General features: G+C 41.2%; 1 protein-coding gene across 1 annotated transcript; it reads right to left on the reverse strand.

Moving 5' to 3' along the window:
• Window positions 1–18,706: 18,706 nt before the first annotated feature.
• Window positions 18,707–20,033, reverse strand: LOC128629084 (uncharacterized; the record flags this gene model as incomplete). The annotated part of the gene is made up of 2 exons (XM_053675397.1): window positions 18,707–19,714; window positions 19,910–20,033. Coding segments are annotated over 2 exons (921 nt in total), but the record flags the coding sequence as incomplete, so codon positions are not given.
• Window positions 20,034–20,333: the final 300 nt, after the last annotated feature.

Consider the following 20,333-nt stretch of genomic DNA (forward strand, 5'->3'; position numbering starts at 1 on the left):
ATTGGTTTGCTTAATATTTACTAAAGGTCATAACTGTAACTCAACATGCTGGAAAGCATAATTAATTTAATGTTAAAATTAATGCGTGCTCGAAACCAGTGAAATACCAAGCATAAAAATTCTCTCGGAAGACTGAAACAAATAAATATGAGACGAGTGGTAAATAAAACATCACCCCTTTAGTCTATCTCACTCTTTCTTTCCTTCCACATCCCCTCTCCTCTGAGGTATTTTCATGTTAAATGGAGTTTGACTTTATTAGCATCTATAAAGTGCGGTTTGATTCAATGGTTAAAAAGCCAGATCTCATTAAAACCATATGACCATGATGGGTGATAGTGAACCACAGATCATAGAGCACCTCTGCTCTATTAAATCTTACTATCTTTCTCAAATGTAGTCCTCAGAACATAACTATCAGCCCTCAATTAGATGCAAATATGTAGATAATAGAAAACTAGGACAAAGCTAGATTGTAGATCTGTACAAATGATGGAACTACATGATTATTACTTATCATTTATACTACAGCGCTGATGAATTCTGTAATCCGATTGGGTAGAATATGTTGATTGATTTTGTATAATAGCAGCTACTGTATATTAGTTCCTGCTGTAATCACAGGTCTATATTAATGCACTCAATCTAATACATCATTATTTCTATAGTAACAGCTCATTGACAGGAAATTATAGCTGAGGCTCTACATAACAGATTTGCAATTGTTGACACAGTAAAATTTTTCTGAGGATATATTTATTTAGACTTTTTGGAACGAGTCTCCAGTGTCAGCATTGTAACAATCACAGGTTAGCCTGTTAAGTGGGCTGTTGCTTTTTATTCCCACCACAAGAAAGTTTTCACAATAGAAGGCATCCCTGTTTTTCAGGTGTCACATAATGGAGTTGAGGATGAATGATGTCCTTGTCAGCAGACTCGGGCGTGAGCAAAACTTGGTTGTTCCTGACGTCAGCTTCAGGCATAAGGAGAACTTGGTTGGTCATGTTAACAGACTCTGGTGTGAGCATAACTTGGTTGGTCGTGATGTTGGTTTCAGGCGTGAGGAGATCCTGGTTGGTTGTATCAACAGATTCTGGTGTGAGCATAACCTGTTGGTCGTTCCACCTGTTTGAGACTGGAATGTGGCGTGGAAGATCACATCGTTGATCTCAGACTGGAACGTGGCATGGAAGGTCGCCTTGTTGACCTCTGACCGGAACTTGGCTTGAAAGGTCACCTCTTCGACCTCGGACAGGAACTTGGCTTGAGAGGTCGCCTCGTTGACCTCGGTCAGGAACTTGGCTTGAGAGGTTGCCTCTTTGACCTCGGTCAGGAACTTGGCTTGAGAGATTGCCTCTTCGACCTCTGACAGGAACTTGGCTTGAAAGATCACCTCTTCGACCTCTGACATGAACTTGGCTTGGGAGGTCACCTCATTGAACTCTATTAGGAACTTGACTTTATTCTGGAGCTCTGGAGATGAGACAACTTCGTGGGTCTCAGGCTGAAACTCTGGGGATGAGACTGCCTCATGGATCTCAAGCTGTAGTTCTGGAGATGAGGTCGACACATTGACCTCTGGCAGGAACTCTGTGGGTGAGACCACCTCATGCATCTCAGGTTGGAGCCCTGGAGATGAGGTCACCACGTTGAACTCCAGTTGGAGCTCAGCAGATGAGACTAGCTCGTGGGTCTCATGTTGGAGCTCTGGAGCCGAGGTCACTACGTTGACCTCCAGCTGTATCTCAGCCGGTGAGAGCACCACGTTGGTCTCAGGTTGGAGCTCTGGTGTGGAGGCCACTCTCTTTGCCTGCATATAATAGTGGGTGAATGGCAGGGCAGGTTTACCTGCCAGACCGATCCTCCCCCAAAAGATGGGATCGGCCTTAGATTCTGGACTCCCGAACGTCATCATAAATCCTCTCACAAACTGGGTTACACTCCCAAGTACCCAGTCTTCCTTGGCCAATAGGAACTGCACTCATTGGCGGGTTGGTCCAAAGAACCGGGACAACATGAACTTGAGCCATTGCTTCTCCTCTGGCTTGGGGTCTGTTACACTTGCAAAATAAAACTGGCAGTCCACAAGAAAATATTCAGGGTAGCAAAAAAAAGGGTCTGGAAGCTCCATGAAAGTCCATTGCGGAAACTAGATCAAATCCAAGGCTGGGACAGTGGGCTTGGTTTTCCTAGTATGACGTCTCTGCCATCTTCCTGCTGCATCCATGTTGAGGCATAGTATTCTGTCACGTAATGGAGTTGAGGACGAATGTAAGTGCAATAAAGGACTTTATTTATGAGCGACAGGCAGACAAATCCAAATCATGATACAGAAGCATGGTCAAGACAGGCAATGGGTCAGGCGATCTACAAGCAGGCATAAATAGGGCGAGGCTAGAATCAGAGTCGAGAAATGAGAAACGAGGTCAGTGAACATGAAACAAAACGAGAACAAAGAACAATCGCTTGGTAATGAGTTAAACTCAATACTACGCAATGTGCTATGAGACAAAAGAGATTTAAATGACAAATGTAACCATGGGTTAAACAAAGGACAGCTGAAACCAATGAAGGCAGACATTTGAGAAACAACCAATGACAAAACAGGGGTGGAGACAGAATATAACCATAACAAAAGCACATGTCCAAAGTAAACAAGGTCAATGTCACTGAAGACTGTTTGCTAAGGGCTCGCACACCGGGCTCGTGCACAAGCTTGCGCATCGGTTTTTCCGAGCACGCTGCAATATTGCAGCGCTGACTCAAGGGGAAATCGTGACATCAGGTATATGCCAAACTATGTTGTTTTTTTTTGTCTTATTAACATCAAGAGACAGGGAAAAAGAGAAGCTGGTGATTAAATGGCTGTTTATAGCTGTGTGAACATAAGTAATAACATGAACGAACTTGCTTTGCAGGTGTTCCAAACAGTAAGTTTGTCATTCTTTAATAAATAGTAAAAAATGTTAGTGTTATCAAATTGCTGTGGTATAAGAGCAATAAAATACTTGGGGATGTGTTGTTACTGGGCACACACTGAAATTAATTTCCTATAACAGCATGCCCTATCATGTTTTATTCCTTTCTTATTGCACTCTATGAGAAAGAATTTCATACATCTCAGTTCTCTTGGCCATTCATGTGAGTGATTAGACTGGATTCATACCACATGAGTGTCCACTTACATTATGTTTCCTGGTTGTTTAAAAATCTGTAGTTCAATTAGCCATTAACAATACATGGACATGATTTGTCTTGAATTTTTGCACACATAGCACTTATCAAGTAACTCACAAAGCCATCAGAGTAGAGACCAGCTCTTTTAATGTGGCAACCTTTTTTGAAGCTGGAGAATAAATAATTGCTAAAGGTCTGTCTCAGACTATGGCCTGTTTTATATATATGAGAATGAGTGAATAAAATATGTAGAGGATTTTGAAGAGTGCAAGAGTGGTTTCATTGTATTGTAATCAAATGAAGCCATAAGAAAAGCTAAGGCCGCTAGCCCTACCCCTCTCCCTAACCTCAGCCCAGTCTTAGCTTTTCATAGTGGGCTCATAAGAATCCATAAAAAATCTCTCTCTTTTTTTGCATTTTTTTGTATTTCTTGTAACTCTAACTAACGTGCACATTTTAAACAGAAAACTACTTTCGAATACTAGTGGTATAAATGTGTGAGTGACAGAGCATGTCCTATATACAGTGAGTTACACCAGAGCACACTGTGATTTTTATACCTGCCAGCTGACAAACAAAAAGAGAAAGCTGAGAGAATTATTCTGCCAAAGAGCAGAACTTTTAATTAGCAAAAATATTTTAAAAATCAAGTGTATATTGCTGTTTTTTGGGATTCACATACAGTTACATTGAAACTGAAAAAACCCAACATCATTTCTGTTCAAAAACGTCTGGGTTACGCATGTAACACTGTTCCCTGAGAAGGGTACGAGATGTTGCATTTAGCATAACAGTATGGGAAGCGCCCCTTGCGCGCGTGACTGGTATCTGAAGCTTGTGTAAAATCATGCGTCTACTTATAGGCCTGCCATGATCAGGTGACGTGGCAATTAAGCATGTCACATGATATATATATATATGGCACCTGTGAACCACACTGCCAGCCTCTATTAACTGAAGCAAAGACGCAATTCACAGGCCTGCCCTGGTATGACAAAGCCATGCAACGTCTCGTTCCCTTCTCAGAGAATAAGGTTACATGCGTAACCCAGACATTCCATTTCAAAGGGAACTTCAACATTGCGTTTAGCAATATGGGAACGAGAATACCCACGCCATTATACTGAGGGCACGGCCTGTTCAAAAAGACCCAAGCCCGAGGGTCACTGCAAGACACTCGATCCCAGGTTGGAATGAATATCCAGGCTGTAATAACGAATGAATGTGTGTGTCATAGACCATTCTGCAGATTGCTTCCACTATCCAATTAGAGATGTGCTGCTTCGACACAGCATCACCTCTACTGTCGCTGCCAAAGCAGACCAGCGGCTGCTCCGACTTACGCCACTGGCCGGAGTGGTGGACGTAAGTACACAGAGCCCTTACTGGACACAGCAGGTGCATCCTCTCTTGTTCTGCTGTGAGGAACAGAGGAGGGTAGAAAGCCTGCAACACCACAGGCTGGGCAGCCGATGTAAGCACTTTAGGAATATAATCCGGCCTAGGATACAGGAGGGTCTTGGCTAATCCAGGGGCAAAGTCAAGGCAGGAGGGGGCAACAGAGAGAGCTTGTAGATCTCCCACTTGCTTCAGAGATGTCAGAGCCAGCAGAAGAGCTACCTTTAGAGTCAGAAGCTTTTCAGAGGCTGATTCTAAGGGTTCAAATGGGTCCCCTGACAGACCTTCCAAGACCACAGAAAGGTCCCAGGAAGGTATGCGCAGCCTGCAGATGGGCCTCAGCCACCTGACACCATGCATGAACCTCGAAGTTAGAGGATGTTGCCCCACAGAGGCTCCATCAACGGGGGGCTGGCCAAAATGGCAGCCATGTAAACTCTGATTGTAGAAGGAGCCAACCCTTCTGAGAAACATTCTTGTAAGAACTCCAGGACTGTAGCTATTGCGCAGTTCACTGGGTCTAGCTGACGTTCCTCACACCACAAGACAAAAAGCCGCCACTTGAGCACATGCAATTTCCTTGCAGATGGTGCTCTAGCATTTAACATGGTCTCTACAACCTCAGTTGTGAGACCAGAATCTATGAGCTGGTGCCCCTCAGGAGCCAGACCCACAGTTTCCATAGATCTGGCTGAGGGTGATAAATCAGCCCTCCGGCTTGAGACAGTAGATCCCTGCAGATGGGAATCTCCTAAGGAGTACCATCAAGCAGGGAAATTATCTCAGAGAACCATATTCGAACCAGCCAGTAAGGTGCTACTAGCAGCAGATGTAGACGGTCTTGGCGAACTCTCGCTAGAACTTGTGGGAGCAGAGCGATCGGGGAAAGGCATATAGACATGACCTCAGCCACGTGTGCACCATGGCATCCAGCCCCAATGGTGTGGGAAGAGTGAGGGTGAACCACAGCGAGCAGTGTGTTGTCTCATCAGAGGCGAACATATCCACTCCCGCTTATCCGAACCTCCGCCATATGGACTCCACCACTTGTGGATGGAGCCTCCAACCCCCGGGCCTCAGCCCCTGCCTTGACAGGATGTCTGCCCCTACATTCTGGCTGCCCGAAATGTACATTGCACTCACTGACAAGAACCTTCCCTCTGCCCAGAGAAGGATTAGTTGCGCCTGCCTGAACAGGGGGCGTGAACGTAACCCTCCCTGGTGGTTGATATATGAGCCCACTGCTGTGTTCTCTGACACAACTAGCACATGGTGACCTCTCAACTGAAGAAGAAAGAATTTCAGTGCGTGAACAGTTTGTCCAAGCATAAGTAGCAAGTAAACTATTTGTATAAAATTGTACTGTTTTCTTAGAAGTTAATTTAAGTGAAAATTAGATGTGAAAATTACTAACAGGATCTGTAATTTAGTACTGTTTGTGTTGATCTTTATAGAACATAAGAAGAATGTGGTACCTGCTCTAGGGCTTTAAATGAAAGCAGTGTTGCTTGAACTAATTTAATAATTCTTCATGTGTGTCAAAAAAGCTTGCCGTTAACAAGACAGAATGCACTGTGGAATACCATATAAAGAAGATACCACTGTTCTAATTCGTATTCCACCTTAATGATTTTTGGCTGGAATTATCCTTTCCTTTGGAGAACAGAATATGACATGACTTAGAATACTGGCATGAAGGCTGTATTGATAAACCTAAACATTCCTGCAAATAGTTTTTTTCAGCACAATAAGCTTTTCAACTCATTACTGTTCTTTAAGAACACTGATGCTTTCTTGATAATGGATGGAAATATGCATTAGATTACCCCCATTACCCAAACGACTATTACAACTGCACGTTAGGGTGTCCATGAAATCATTTATCTAGTTTCAATTCCCATTTCTTGTCCATATACTACATAGTTAGAAAAATTGTTTTGCTTTTACAGCCCACTTTCATGAAGATAGATTTCAGTAATCGCTCTGTCAAGAGAAAAATTAGCATCCAGCCAATCTCATTTGGAGAGACCCAGATACTCAAATACTGCTAAGTGTGTTTTGGGCACAGTGCATGCTCTTCTTCTATGCTTAGGATAAAGTACTGGTCCCACTACCAAAGTCCACCCACAAGACATTTCTATCCACTTGCTCTATGTTAATGAACCATTATTGTCCTTAGAGGGCCAGGGTATAGTCCAGAAGGCATGAGTGTATAGTGGTGGGTCAGGTGCACACAGGTTGTAACCATTAAATATTGTCACCACCCATATCTTTATCAAACAGAGACTCTACTAATAGCATAAATAATCAGTGCACAGGGCAATGCTTTCCCAGTAGGAATATGGCGGGCATCATGCCCATCTAATTAACGCACTAATGGAGTGGGCAGCATGCCTGCTGTTAAGACTACTAACCTTCTGCACCCCTTGGAAGTGGAACCACGTCCTTGTGTGCAGTGAAAACATTCTAGCTTTTCTACACCACACTCTATAAACTGCAAATTGCGCCAACCCTACAACAATGAGCCAGATTAAGCTATGCAAAACTGCTATGAAATTTTATTGTCAAATAAACTAGTTACATTTTACTGCATATGATCTCCTAACATTTTATCTTCAGTCATACAACTGAGCGTGATTTAAGATGACCTCATGTGGGCATGCATCTACAACCCCAATTCCAAAGAAGTTGGGATGCTGTGTAAAATGTAAATAAATGTAAATATAAACAGAATGCAATGATTTGCAAATCTGATAAACCCATACCTTATTCACAATAGAACATAAATAAAACATCAAATGTTTAAACTGCGTAAATGTACCATTTTAAGAAAAAAAAAGGTAATTTTGAATTTCATTGTCGTAACACGTTGGGACAGGGGAAACAAAAGTCTGAAAATGTAAGTGCTACTAAAAAAAAACAGCTGGAGGAACATTTTGCAACTGATTAGGTTAATTGGCAACAGGTTAGTAACATGATTGGAGTTAAAAAAAAAAAAAAAAAGGAGTATCTTAGAGAGGCAGAGTCTCTCAGAGGTAAAGATGGGATGAAATCTTGAATCTCTAAAACTCTAAAACCTGTATATACCTTTCAGCATTGATGGTGGTTTTCCAGATGTGCAAGCTGCCCATTCCATAGGTACTAATGCACCCCCATACCATCAGAGAAGCAGGCTTTTGAACTGACTGCTGATAAAAAGCTGGATGGTCCCTCTCCTCTTTAGTCCTCTTAGAGGACATGGCCTCCATTGTTTCCAAAAAGAATTAAAAATTTAGATTTGTCTGACCACAGTTTTCCACTTCGCTGCAGTCCATTTTAAATGAGTTTTGGCCCAGAGAAGATGGCGGTGTTTCTGGATCATGTTCACATATGGCTTCTTCTTTGCATGTTAGAGCTTTAACCAGCATTTTGAATATCATGGTGAACTGTGTTCACAGACAATTTGTTCTGGAGGTGCTTCTGAGACCAAGCAGTGATTTCCATTACAGAAGCATACCTGTTTTTAATGTAGTGCCGCCTGAGGGCCTGAAGATCACGGGCATGCAATATTGATTTTTACCCTTTGTCCTTTGTGCACAGAGATTTCTCCAGATTATCAAAATCTTTTGATGATATTATGTACTGTAGATGATGAGATATTCATAGTCTTCACAATTTTATGTTGATGAACAATATTCTGAAATTGTTCAACAAATTGTAGACGCAGTTTTTCGCAGATTGGTGAACCTCTGCCTATCTTTATTTCTGAAAAACTCTTTAAGGCCCTGTTTACTAAGGGTTTCTAAGGGAATTTTCACAGTGTGGGATTAGTAAAGTTTTTATCTTATCTTATCTATCTTTAAACTGGTGTGTTTTCATTTTAAAATGCATAACTGTTGCTACGGTTACGCCTGTCGTCTACACTTCTCCAGCAGTTTTGACCCTCGAAAACGGAGATTTTTGGAAATTCCGAAGACCCTGTTTTAGTTTGAAAGCTCCGGGCTCATGTTTCAGTGTAAACAGGCCAAAACGAAGACTTTTGAAAATGAAGGCATGGCAGCCCACATTTGCCTCCTGATTGGGTCTTCTGGATCAGTGCGTATCCTTCCCCGATTCATCAAGCCCCTACGCTACCGACGCGATGATTATGCTATCTTGATAATATACACAACAACACAACCGCAAGCTTTGCTGGCTTTGTTGTCATTCTTAGCAGCCATTGTGCAATTAAATTTTGTATTTTATAATATTGCAGCTGCCTACATGCACAAGAGGCAAATGATTAGAGCAATCGGGAACAAATCTCATTTCAAGTGGCGTAAGCCCTACATGGAGCGCTGTTTTTTTGTGCCTGCGGATGTCTAGCAACCAACTTCTTGTTTACACGTGTATGTACATGCCCAGTGTGCATAAATGGTCATATGACATGTGTTTTCGGTCATGTATTGTGGACGGAGATCATTTCTGAAAGACAGAGGAAAAAAGTGTCGATGAGGATCGTTTTCATTTTAAAATGCCATTTTAAAATGAAAACGCACGAGTGTAAACAGGGCCTAAAATACTCTTTTTATACCCTATCATGTTACTGACCTGTTGCCAATTAATCTCCAACTGTTTCTTTTTAGTAACACTTACTTTTCCAGCCTTTTGTTGCCCCGTTCCAACATTTTTGAGATGTGTTGCGGCCATCAAATTATTATTATAATTTTTTTTAATCTTTGGCTGTCATTCAGGGTTGTTTCTAAATCTCACTGATGAGTCTTCGTTGTGCTCTTGGTGTCATTTTGAGGGTGCCCACTTCTTGGTAGAACAGTCCCAAAGTGTCTTCATTTGTAAAATATTTGCCTGTTTCTAAAGTCTTTGAAATCACTTTGTAACCCTTGCCAGCTTTATGTAAATCAACAATTCTTGATCGTAGATCTTCTGAAAGCTCTTTTTGGCGAGGCATAGCTCACATAAGTGTGTGCTTCTTGTGCAGAGCAAACTCCAAAAGTTTCAGGGGTTTTTATCAGTCAAAGTAGCTGTAGTTCACACCTCCAAACTCATTTTCTTAACGAGACTCCAGGTGTGCTAAAACCTGACTCCAAATAGCTTTTTTCAGGTCATTAACTCAAGGGTTCACATAGTTTTCCAACAAGAACTATGAGGTTTTTTTTGGTTGTTCTCAATAAAGACATGAAAGATCATAATTTTTTTTGTGTGTTATTATTTTAGACACATTATATTTGTCAATACCCTTGACTTAGATGAAGATCAGATCACATTTTATGAGAAATTTATGCAGAAAACCATGAAATTCCAAAAGGTTCACATACTTTTTCTTGCCACTGTAATATTACAAAAATACATAAAACATAGGAATCCTGGGTATATTTCCTCCTCATGTCTAGGAGGAATGACCCTGAATAGAATAAAATGTTGACAAGGGAAGAGAGGCACAATGGCATAGCGCAGAGCATTGGGTCACAGCCCCAGGGTCTCCTATTTGATCCTGAGTTCAGGTTACTTTCTGGGTAGAGTTTTGCATGTTCTCTCGATGTCTGTACGGGCTTCCCCTGCCTTGTTCATCACGGTTAGTAGGTGTATTGGCAATGCTAAATTTCCCCTAGGTGTGAAAGAATGTGCAAATGTGCGTGTACATGGTGCGCTGTAATGGATTGGTATTCTATTCAGAGTGTATTCTTGCCTCATACCCACTGTGCCCAAGATATGATTTGAATTTACAGTGACCTTGATCAGGACTAAGTGGTTACTGAAGATGAATGAAAGAATGTGTATGCTACATAATATTAGGAATAGACAATCTATAGGATGTGCTATTACATATTTTCCCCTTAATGGTGTTGGATGAAGTGCTACAAATACGCAAAGGTGACAAAAGTGTGGAAATAAAAAAATAACCACTTTCATTTTTTTAATTTTTTTTTTTTTTTACAGTAGCTAAGCCCAATTAATTTAACTTATTTTTTTGATTATTTAACTCAGCATCCTCTTTTCCTTAGAGACATTCAACTAGCCAAAACAAGTAACACAATCAGTCACATCATGTACTTTTTGTCATACATCAGTGTAGAGCTAATAGTGTAGCACACCAAGCATCTGCTCTAGAAATGACAGTAAATGATTAATGTTTTCCTTTCTGGGGTGTGAGTGACGGTGGGTCATGCATCTCCAGAAAATCAATGCTGGTCCTCTGATGGCTCATAGATGAGTGAAGCACTGAGGATTTCTTTAGCATTGATTCAATTCCTTTGCTTGTCTTCTCTCTGAAGTATCATTACTTTTTTTTTTTTGGATGGTTTAGCAAAGAGTCAGAGGAACATGCAAAATATTTCCAGCAAAATAGCTTCAAAATAATGTTGCTTCATGGATCTGCATAAGCATTTATCAAATCTATGACAATTTTTTAAAATTATTATTACTTGAAACAGATGTAATCAAGACATGTACAGTAATAGCTGGTCATGATAATGAATTGAGGGCTAAAAAAATCTACTATCCATCAGTAACTCAGCATTGCTATTATGCAATCATTATGGTTGAGCTTTTTAACACAGGGTCTCATTATAGGCATAAAACTATTATTCATACACATAGGAACACTTATTGAAAGATAGAGAGGTAGCAACATTTGTGATTGTGTTCTGTAAAAGTCAGTTACTTAAGTCTGTAATCATGCTGTGTCTCTTCTGAATAGGAAGCTGTGCTTGAAAAATCCTTGATCTAAAAATTAATCCAACCCTCTTCATGTTTATTACATTCACAACTGTATTTCACGTGTTTTCTTAATGGCTGCTGCTGATATGTTATGGATCTATCAGTAAAGCAGGCTTAAATAAATTAGTGACTAAATGGAATAAAATCACTGATTTTTCCAATCTGAGCTGGAAAAAAAAATAAAAAAATCAACCCCAGACTCTAGTTCACACCATTCTTTGTGATAATCAGTCAAGTCAAAGATAATCCACTTGCAATGTGCAGTATTGAGAAGAGCATAAACTCAATGTCCTACAGTATAATCAATATTCTAGGCAGGGGTCAGTGAATAAACAAACAACCTTAAACACAGGATATCCATAATCACAAAACAAAGAAAAATTGGTGTGGGTCAAAACCATAAACACGGTATTAACAGAACTAAGAAACCGAGGCTCAGACTTAACAATACAAAATGCAGGATAAGACTTCATAATGAGACAAAGACACAAAAGGGTATAAATAGACAAACTACTCAAGAGATAATACAAAACAGGTGCACACAATGAGGTAACAAGTCAATGATGGAATAGAGGTGGAGACAGGACTATAAAAGAAACAAGAAATAACACAAAAACATTCCGTTTGTCGTTACTGGAACTATGATGCAAAGGAGAAATCCATGGCATCACTTCAAGATATTTGTAAGCAAAAGGTAAGACAATTTGGATGATAAAATGAGTCCTATTTTTATTGTTTGTTTTTCTTTAGAAGAGCGGGAGAGTCATGCTAGCCCATGTATGCCAGCAACATGTACAGGTGTAGGTCAAAAATCTTGCCCACATGCACAACATCAGTATCACCTAGGATTTAACTTATACATTATTGTGGTATGAAGCTGTTTACTATATAAATATTAACCTAGGTGGTTTAGATTGAGCAAATGATTCTGATTTTACTAACTCACACAATATGGGTTAAATAATGAACCAGTTATGTAATTTGTTTCAGTAATTATTCACAGTAATGCGTAAATCAAAAGGGCCTATGATGAGCCTATGATGAGCTAAACCAAGTCATGAACTGCTTGGGTGAACTAAGCTTTTATCACTTGGCCTAAAAACTTCACAATCAAATACAGTTACCACAGGAATAAAATATTGGTCATTCTCTCAAGTTTCCCCTTTCCTGAATGCCTTCCTCAAGTTTAATTCCATAACTACATGACACAGGGGTTGCTCATCAAGCATCCTGGCATGTGGCTTTGAACATCTCTAAAGCTTGTCAATGCTGAAAACCAAAGCAAGGAATTCACTTTGATAAACATACATTTTTAGCCTTGATTAAACTAGAACACTATACAGCTTGCACAGTTGCTCTGCTTTTTGAACAAACCTCACCAGGGCTCCTCCTTCATACTTTATATAAAAGCTTTTTAGAATTTCTGCCTCAGAAGTTTGGCATAGAAAGATGGAGAAAATATTTTGGATAAAGAAGTGTTTACCAGTGTAAAATGTATGCAAGCGGCTCTCTCAAATAGATTTCATGAACATTTCATGCTTATTTATGAATTCAATGTCATGAATAAAGTGACTGGCATGGATATTTGATTGTTATAACTGATTGTTATGGATACAGTATCACACTCATATCTCACAAGCTCTTCATTCATTTTGCTATGATTTAGTGGGACAATCAGGGAATTGTACACTACACACTGACTGATACTTGTTGCCTACATGGCAGTCCATCCATCCATCTTCTACTGCTTACTCCTTCTTCAGGGTCGCAGGGGAACCTGGAGCCTATCCCAGGGAACATCGGGCACAGTGCGGGGTACACCCTGGACAGGGTGTCAGTCCATCGCAGGGCACAATCACTCACACACCCATTCATACACAACAGACACTTTAGACACGGCAATCAGCCTACCATGCATGTCTTTGGACTGGGGGAGGAAACCGGAGTACCCCCGCAGCACGGGGAGACACAAACATGGCTGCGGCGGGAACCGAACCCCGGACCCGTGAGGCGAACGTGCTAACCACTAAGCCACCGTGTGCCCCACCTACATGGCAGTGCTAGATAGAAATACAGTTCTCTCATCTCTGACTGCTAATTCACTAAATAAAAAACTATTCTGCTATATATACAGTATCTCACAAAAGTGAGTACACCCCTCACATTTTTGTAAATATTTGATTATATCTTTTCATGTGACAACACTGAAGAAATGACACTTTGCTACAATGTAAAGTAGTGAGTGTACAGCTTGTGTAACAGTGTAAATTTGCTGTCCCCTCTAACTCAACACACAGCCATTAATGTCTAAACCGCTGGCAACAAAAGTGAGTACACCCCTAAGTGAAAATGTCCAATTTGGGCCCAAAGTATCAATATTTTGTGTAGCCACCATTATTTTCCAGCACTGCCTTAACCCTCTTGGGCATGGAGTTCACCAGAGCTTCACAGGTTGCCACTGGAGTCCTCTTCCACTACTCCATGACGACATCACGGAGCTGGTGGATGTTAGAGACCTTGTGCTCCTCCACCTTCCATTTGAGGATGCCCCACAGATGCTCAATAGGGTTTAGTCCATCACCTTCAGCCTCAGCTTCTTTAGCAAGGCAGTGGTCGTCTTGGAGGTGTATTTGGGGTCGTTGTCATGCTGGAATACTGCCTTGCGGCCCAGTCTCCGAAGGGAGGGGATCATGCTGTGCTTCAGTATGTCACAGTACATGTTGGCATTCATGGTTCCCTCAATGAACTGTAGCTCCCCAGTGTCGGCAGCACTCATGCAGATCCAGACCATGACACTCCCCCCACCATGCTTGACTGTAGGCAAGACACCTTGTCTTTGTACTCCTCACCTGGTTGCTGCCACACATGCTTGACACCATCTGAACCAAATAAGTTTATCTTGGTCTCATCACACCACAGGACATGGTTCCAGTAATCCATGTCCTTCGTCTGCTTGTCTTCAGCAAGCTATTTGCGGGCTTTCTTGTGCATCATCTTTAGAAGAGGCTTCCTTCTGGGATGACAGCCATGCAGACTAATTCGATGCAGTGTGCGGTGTATGGTCTGAGCACTGACAGGCTGACACCCCACCCCTTCAACCTCTGCAGCAATGCTGGCAGCACTCATTCGTCTATTTCCCAAACACAACCTCTGGATTTGACGCTGAGCATGACGCTGAGCACTCAACTTCTTTGGTCAACCATGGCGAGGCCTGTTCTGAGTGGAACCTGTTCTGTTAATCCGCTGTATGGTCTTGGCCACCATGCTGCAGCTCAGTGTCAGGGTCTTGGCAATCTTTTTATAGCTTAGGCCATCTTCATGTAGAGCAACATTTCTTTTTTTCAGGTCCTCAGAGATTTATTTGCCAAGATGTGCCGTGTTGAACTTCCAATGACCAGTATGAGGGAGTGATGACACCAAATTTAACACACCTGCTCCCCATTCACACCTGAGACCTTGTATCACGAACAAGTCACATGACACTGGGGAGGGAAAATGGCTAATTGGGCCTAATTTGGACATTTTCACTGAGGGGTGTACTCACTTTTGTTGCCAGTGGTTTAGACATTAATGGCTGTGTGTTGAGTTATTTTGAGGGGACAGCAAATTTACACTGTTACACAAGCTGTACACTCACTACTTTACATTGTAGCAAAGTGTCATTTCTTCAGTGTTGTCACATGAAAAAATATAATCAAATATTTACAAAAATGTGAGGGGTGTACTCACTTTTGTGAGATACTATGTATGTATATATTTTATATATATATATATATATATATATATATATATATATATATATATATATATATATATATATATATATATATATACACACACACACACATCACTGTGTGTGTGTGTATATATAAACAGCTAATAAAAATTGCCAAAGCAGCACTGTAAGTGAGAGCATAGAGAATTGTGCATGCATAACCTTATATTGCGTTCAGATGATTTCCAAATAAAAATCTAATTTGAAAAATGTCCCTGTAAGATATTTCCATGCATGTAGACCTATTTATATTTCAAACAAGTTCATTAGGAAGAAGTAGGGAAAAAAAATTGATAGAAGAATAACGAGGGAAATAAAAAAGATGTCTAATGCTGCTAATCCCAGAGAGCAGAAAAGAGAGGTGAAATAGGGAATGATGGAGACAATGTAATGAGTCCTCTCCTTTTCTATATTCCTCTTTTCCTTTCTCTCACTGCTTTCTCCTCCCTCCATTCAGCCCTTTCTCAGTCATGCATTGCTTGATCGGGGGCCAATCAACTGGAAAAAGAGGACTCGACTTACTAACAAAGTACAGAGCACATACTTAGCCTTGCTCACAGTTTATCACAGTAGTTACAAAATAGTGAGGAGAAAACGTGATTGTGAGAATGTTTAAAAAATATTGTCATGTCAAGATTTTCACTGTTTCATTGGACCAAACCGGCACTCAAATAATGTACCAGAGCCAATAAATCGGCAGCTGTAGCTGTATAAACATTAATCATTGTAGCTTCTATAGCAGATCATTATAAGGTTATCCAATCACACATATGTATGTCAATTACAGTAACAGCTGTTTATTGTGATCCGAATCAACACAATGGAGTTTCTGAAATATGAACGATGGACCGACGATGACGTTCAGGCCTTATTAAATATTTATGCTCAGGATGAAATACAGCGGGAACTCGAAATGGCAACCTGCAAGAAAAGTATACTTAAAAATTTCAAGTGGGTTAAGCGAGCTGGGCATTATTCACACAAGAAAACAGTGCAGAGAGAAGCTTGTTTGCACATGTTTGTCTCAGCAGTAGCTGATAAAATCAGTTTGCTTATTTTAAGTCTAGCGTTACAAGCATTCTGAATTCGCTTCACTACCACTTTTCATCTCTCTTCCAGCGTTTTCTCAATTACCTCATTAGCAAAGCTATACATCACAATCAACAGCAGAACATGAATGAATCTCCTCCATGCTTGTTGTTGTGCAGTGTCGTAATCAGATTTCAGAAAAAAGATTGTCCATTTTTAAAACACAAACCTATATCCAAAGATAAGGAACAATTTTCATTCAATGACCAGGAATCGGACCCAGGCCGTGGCAGTGAGCGTATCGAATCCACCAGTTTAGCTGCAGCAAATGCTTTTGTTACTGTTCAGGGGTTTGTGTTCCAATCAGAGCCTGCTACATGTATTTATAAGCTGAGCAAACATTTTAGAATATTACATCATTAAAATCGGCTTACATTGTGTCAATGATCAGTTTGATTGTAGCATATTTCGAGGCTTCATATCCTCACCAAGGGCTTGTTGCACACAGTTATATGTCACCAGACTAATTTGCCTAATCCTGCAATGAAAAGGCAGACAACAAAGGTCTGGAGGAACCAAATGGTCCCTTGAAAAAAGTTCCTGGGATTAATTGTTCCAGGTAACAAAACATAAGAAAAACAGTCTACAAAACAAAATATCCATCCATCCAGCCATTTTCTTATCCCACACATGGTCAAGGGGAGCCTGGAGCCTATCCCAGGGGACATGGGGGAACAAGGTGGGGGAAACTCTGGACAGGGTTCCCCACCCATCGCAGGGCACATTCTCTCTCACACACACACACACACACACACACACACACACACACACACACACACACACACACACACACACAAACACACACACACACACACCCCTGTAGGAACTCAGCACACAAGACCATAACCATAAGCATAAGATCACCCCTTCACATGAGCCTTAAATCAAAAGCCCCTGTGTGCGGTCTTTGGGGCACCAATCCAATTACAGCTCATGACTTATTGCTGAGTTCTCACTATTTTGTGAATAATGGATGATCCCTCAGAGATTAGAAAACTGGCTTGGTGACTGGCTTACGAGATGAAAGCCCTCATCTGTCCCTCAGCTGATAACTTTGAGAAAAGAGGGGTGACTCACCCAAACATGCCCCAAGGACAATCAACACAGGTGAGGCCCTTTTGTTCTCTTACCCAGTTTGCTGTCTTTATCACGATGGTCAGACCAACTGTATCAGGACACCTCATATATAAGACCAAGGAATGCAAGAATATTACAATAATATCTGAAGTTGCCTATTTTCTTCTACTGGTACCCTGTAATTATTATGCTTGTAACCGCAAAGTTGCATTTAGACATTTGATTGTTCATTGTTCAACATGCATGAGTATAACTGATTATGGATACAGGTGTGTGAATAATTATTAGTAATGTGTTAACAACGACCAACATATGTCTAATTTGGTATGTATATGTTCTTTGAGTGACTTGCTGAAAGATGAGAGTAAGGAGAATCAGGTAGAAGATTGTTAAGTATAGGTACCAACAGTTGGGATTAAAAGTTTGATCCACACTCTATAAAGGAAGAAAAGATAAGGCATGAAATTATATGACCTCAAAGAGCATGGACTGAGAAAAATCATGGACGGAAAATATAGCTACAACCCCGTCCCAACTTCATGCTGATTGGAGCAAAACCTTTTGGGTTCCGTCCAGCTAGGAAGCGTTAAAACCCTTGGACACCATGGAAACAATGAGTTCTCTTCTACTCTTCTTCACTTTTTAAGAGGTACTCCCCAATCAACAGCTTCAGGGAGTCCTCATAAACTAACAATAGCTGCAAGAGTCTTCTTCAAACCCACATCTTAAGGAGTTCTCTTCAACCACCATCTTCCAGGAGTTCTCCACTCAAGCTCTTCAGGAGTTCTCTCTAACATCTGCAAGAGGGATCTGCAATCAACATCTGCATGAACTGGTTCCTGCAAAGCTTTCTGATTCTAGTCATGAAAGAACCAGAAGAACCACTGCTAAGCCTACGAGACTCCACTCCATTCACCATTCCGATTGGACCTCCTAGATGCCGTTCAAAAGCAACCAGACCTCTGACGAATCCCACCAACTGGAAACGCAAGTAAGCACCTCCAGGTCTCAGTCAAAGCTGATGTATTTAATAGAGCCCTTCTAAAATGAAGTGATAATTATATTAATTGTTGTTGGTTCATTCAGGTTGAGGTCTAAGAACAGCATATGGTGTTAAAACTTGGGAGCCATTCATTCTCTGTCAAAGCTATTTTCACCCCCTTTGTTTGTATGTATGTATGTGTAGGTGTTAGTTTAATTTCAGTGTATTAGAATAGTTTAATAAAGTCTTGTATGATTTTAATAGCAAGTGTCTCTTGGGCCAGGGGATTAATATCATAGCAATACTTAATAAGATGCATTAAGTTCAACTCATTGGTGGACAAATAGTTGTTCAGCCGTTGAAGTATTAATTTTGAGCTCAAAAGGAAACGCTCATTTTTCTCTAAACAGCCATTCACACACTATGGACAATGTGGAGAAGCCAATCGAACGCACGTCTTTGGACTGGGAAAGGAAACCGGCATAACTGGAGGAAACCCTGAAGTAATTGGCACCCTTTCCAGGGTGTACCCCGCCTTTACATTTACATTTACATTTATTCATTTAGCAGATGCTTTTATCCAAAGTGACTTACAAATGAGAAAATACAAGCAAAGCAATATCGAGCAGAGAACAATAGAAGTAGTGCTACCATACAAGATCCATTAATTGAGTTCCAGAAGTAGCAAAGTGCGTAGAGTGGAGGTGTAAGTGCAATATTTTTTTACTTTTTTTTTAATGGGTTGGTTAGGTGTTCACGGAAGAGGTGGGTCTTTAGCTGTTTTTTGAAGATGGTGACAGATTCTGTGGTCCAGATTGAGGTTGGAAGTTCATTCCTCCACTGAGGAACATTTAGTTTGAATGTTCTTGAAAGGGACATTGAGCCACGCTGAGTAGGTACTACTAAGCGTCGGTTGCAAATTGTTCGCAGATTGCATGAGGGAATGTAAGCCTTCAGGAGAGAGTTGAGGTAGGAGGGTACTGTTCCAGACAAGGTCTTGAAGGTGAGCATGAAGGCCTTAAATTTGATGTGGGCGGCTACAGGAAGCCAGTGGAGGGAGATGAAGAGGGGTGTGACATGGGTTCTCTTGGGCTGGTTGAAGACGAGGAGTGCTGCTGCATTCTGAATCATTTGAAGGGGTTTGATGGAGCTGGCTGGGAGGCCCGAGAGTAGTGAGTTGCAGTAGTCCAGTTTTGAGATAACAAGAGCCTGGACTAGTATCTGTGTAACCTGTTCGGTGAGATAGAGTCTGATTTTCTTGATGTTGTACAGGATGAACCTACAGGACCGTGCAGTTGTTGAGATGTGGTCTGTAAAGGTCAAGCTGTCATCATGAATCACCCCAAGGTTCCTGGCCATCCTGGTTGGCTTGAGTGTGGTTGAGTCGAGCGGTACAGTGAGGTTGTGGTTGATTGAGGGACAGGCTGGGATGACAAGACGCTCAGATTTTGCCAGGTTGAGCTTAAGGTGGTTTTCCCTCATCCAGACTGAGATGCCTGACAGGCAAGCAGAGATGCGTGCAGAGACGGATGGATCATCAGGTTGGAAGGACAAATAGAGCTGGGTGTCATCAGCATAGCAATGATATGAAAAGCCATGAGACTCAATCACCTTCCCTAGAGATGTAGTGTAGATAGAAAAGAGGTGTGGACCCAGAACTGGCCCCTGTGGAATGCCAGTTGTAAGTTGATGAGTTTATGAAATACCTCCCCTCCATGATACCTTGAAGGATCTGTCTGAGAGATAGGATTCCACCCAACACAGAACCGTTCCGGTGATGCCCAGGCTGGAGAGAGATGACAGGAGGATCTGATGGTTCACAGTGTCGAAAGCAGCAGAGAGGTTGAGTAGCCTTGTGCCCGATGCTCCCTGGGATAGGCTCCAGGTTTCCCCGTGACCCTGAAAAGGAAAAAGCGGTATAGAAGATGGATGGATGGATGGATGGACCCTGAGGTCCCGGAGAACATGCACAAAGGGAGGTTGTGGGAATGAAACCCCAACCCTAGATGGAGGAGGAAAATGACAAAACAACATATAGGTATCTTATTTATATATAACAATGATAATTGTTATGGTTAAATATTAAAAGGTAACTGTCTTCATTCAGTCATGTTAGTTGCTTATCATTAACAACGGCAG

This window comes from Ictalurus punctatus, chromosome 24 (assembly GCF_001660625.3).
Source record: "Ictalurus punctatus breed USDA103 chromosome 24, Coco_2.0, whole genome shotgun sequence".
Lineage (NCBI taxonomy): Eukaryota > Metazoa > Chordata > Actinopteri > Siluriformes > Ictaluridae > Ictalurus > Ictalurus punctatus.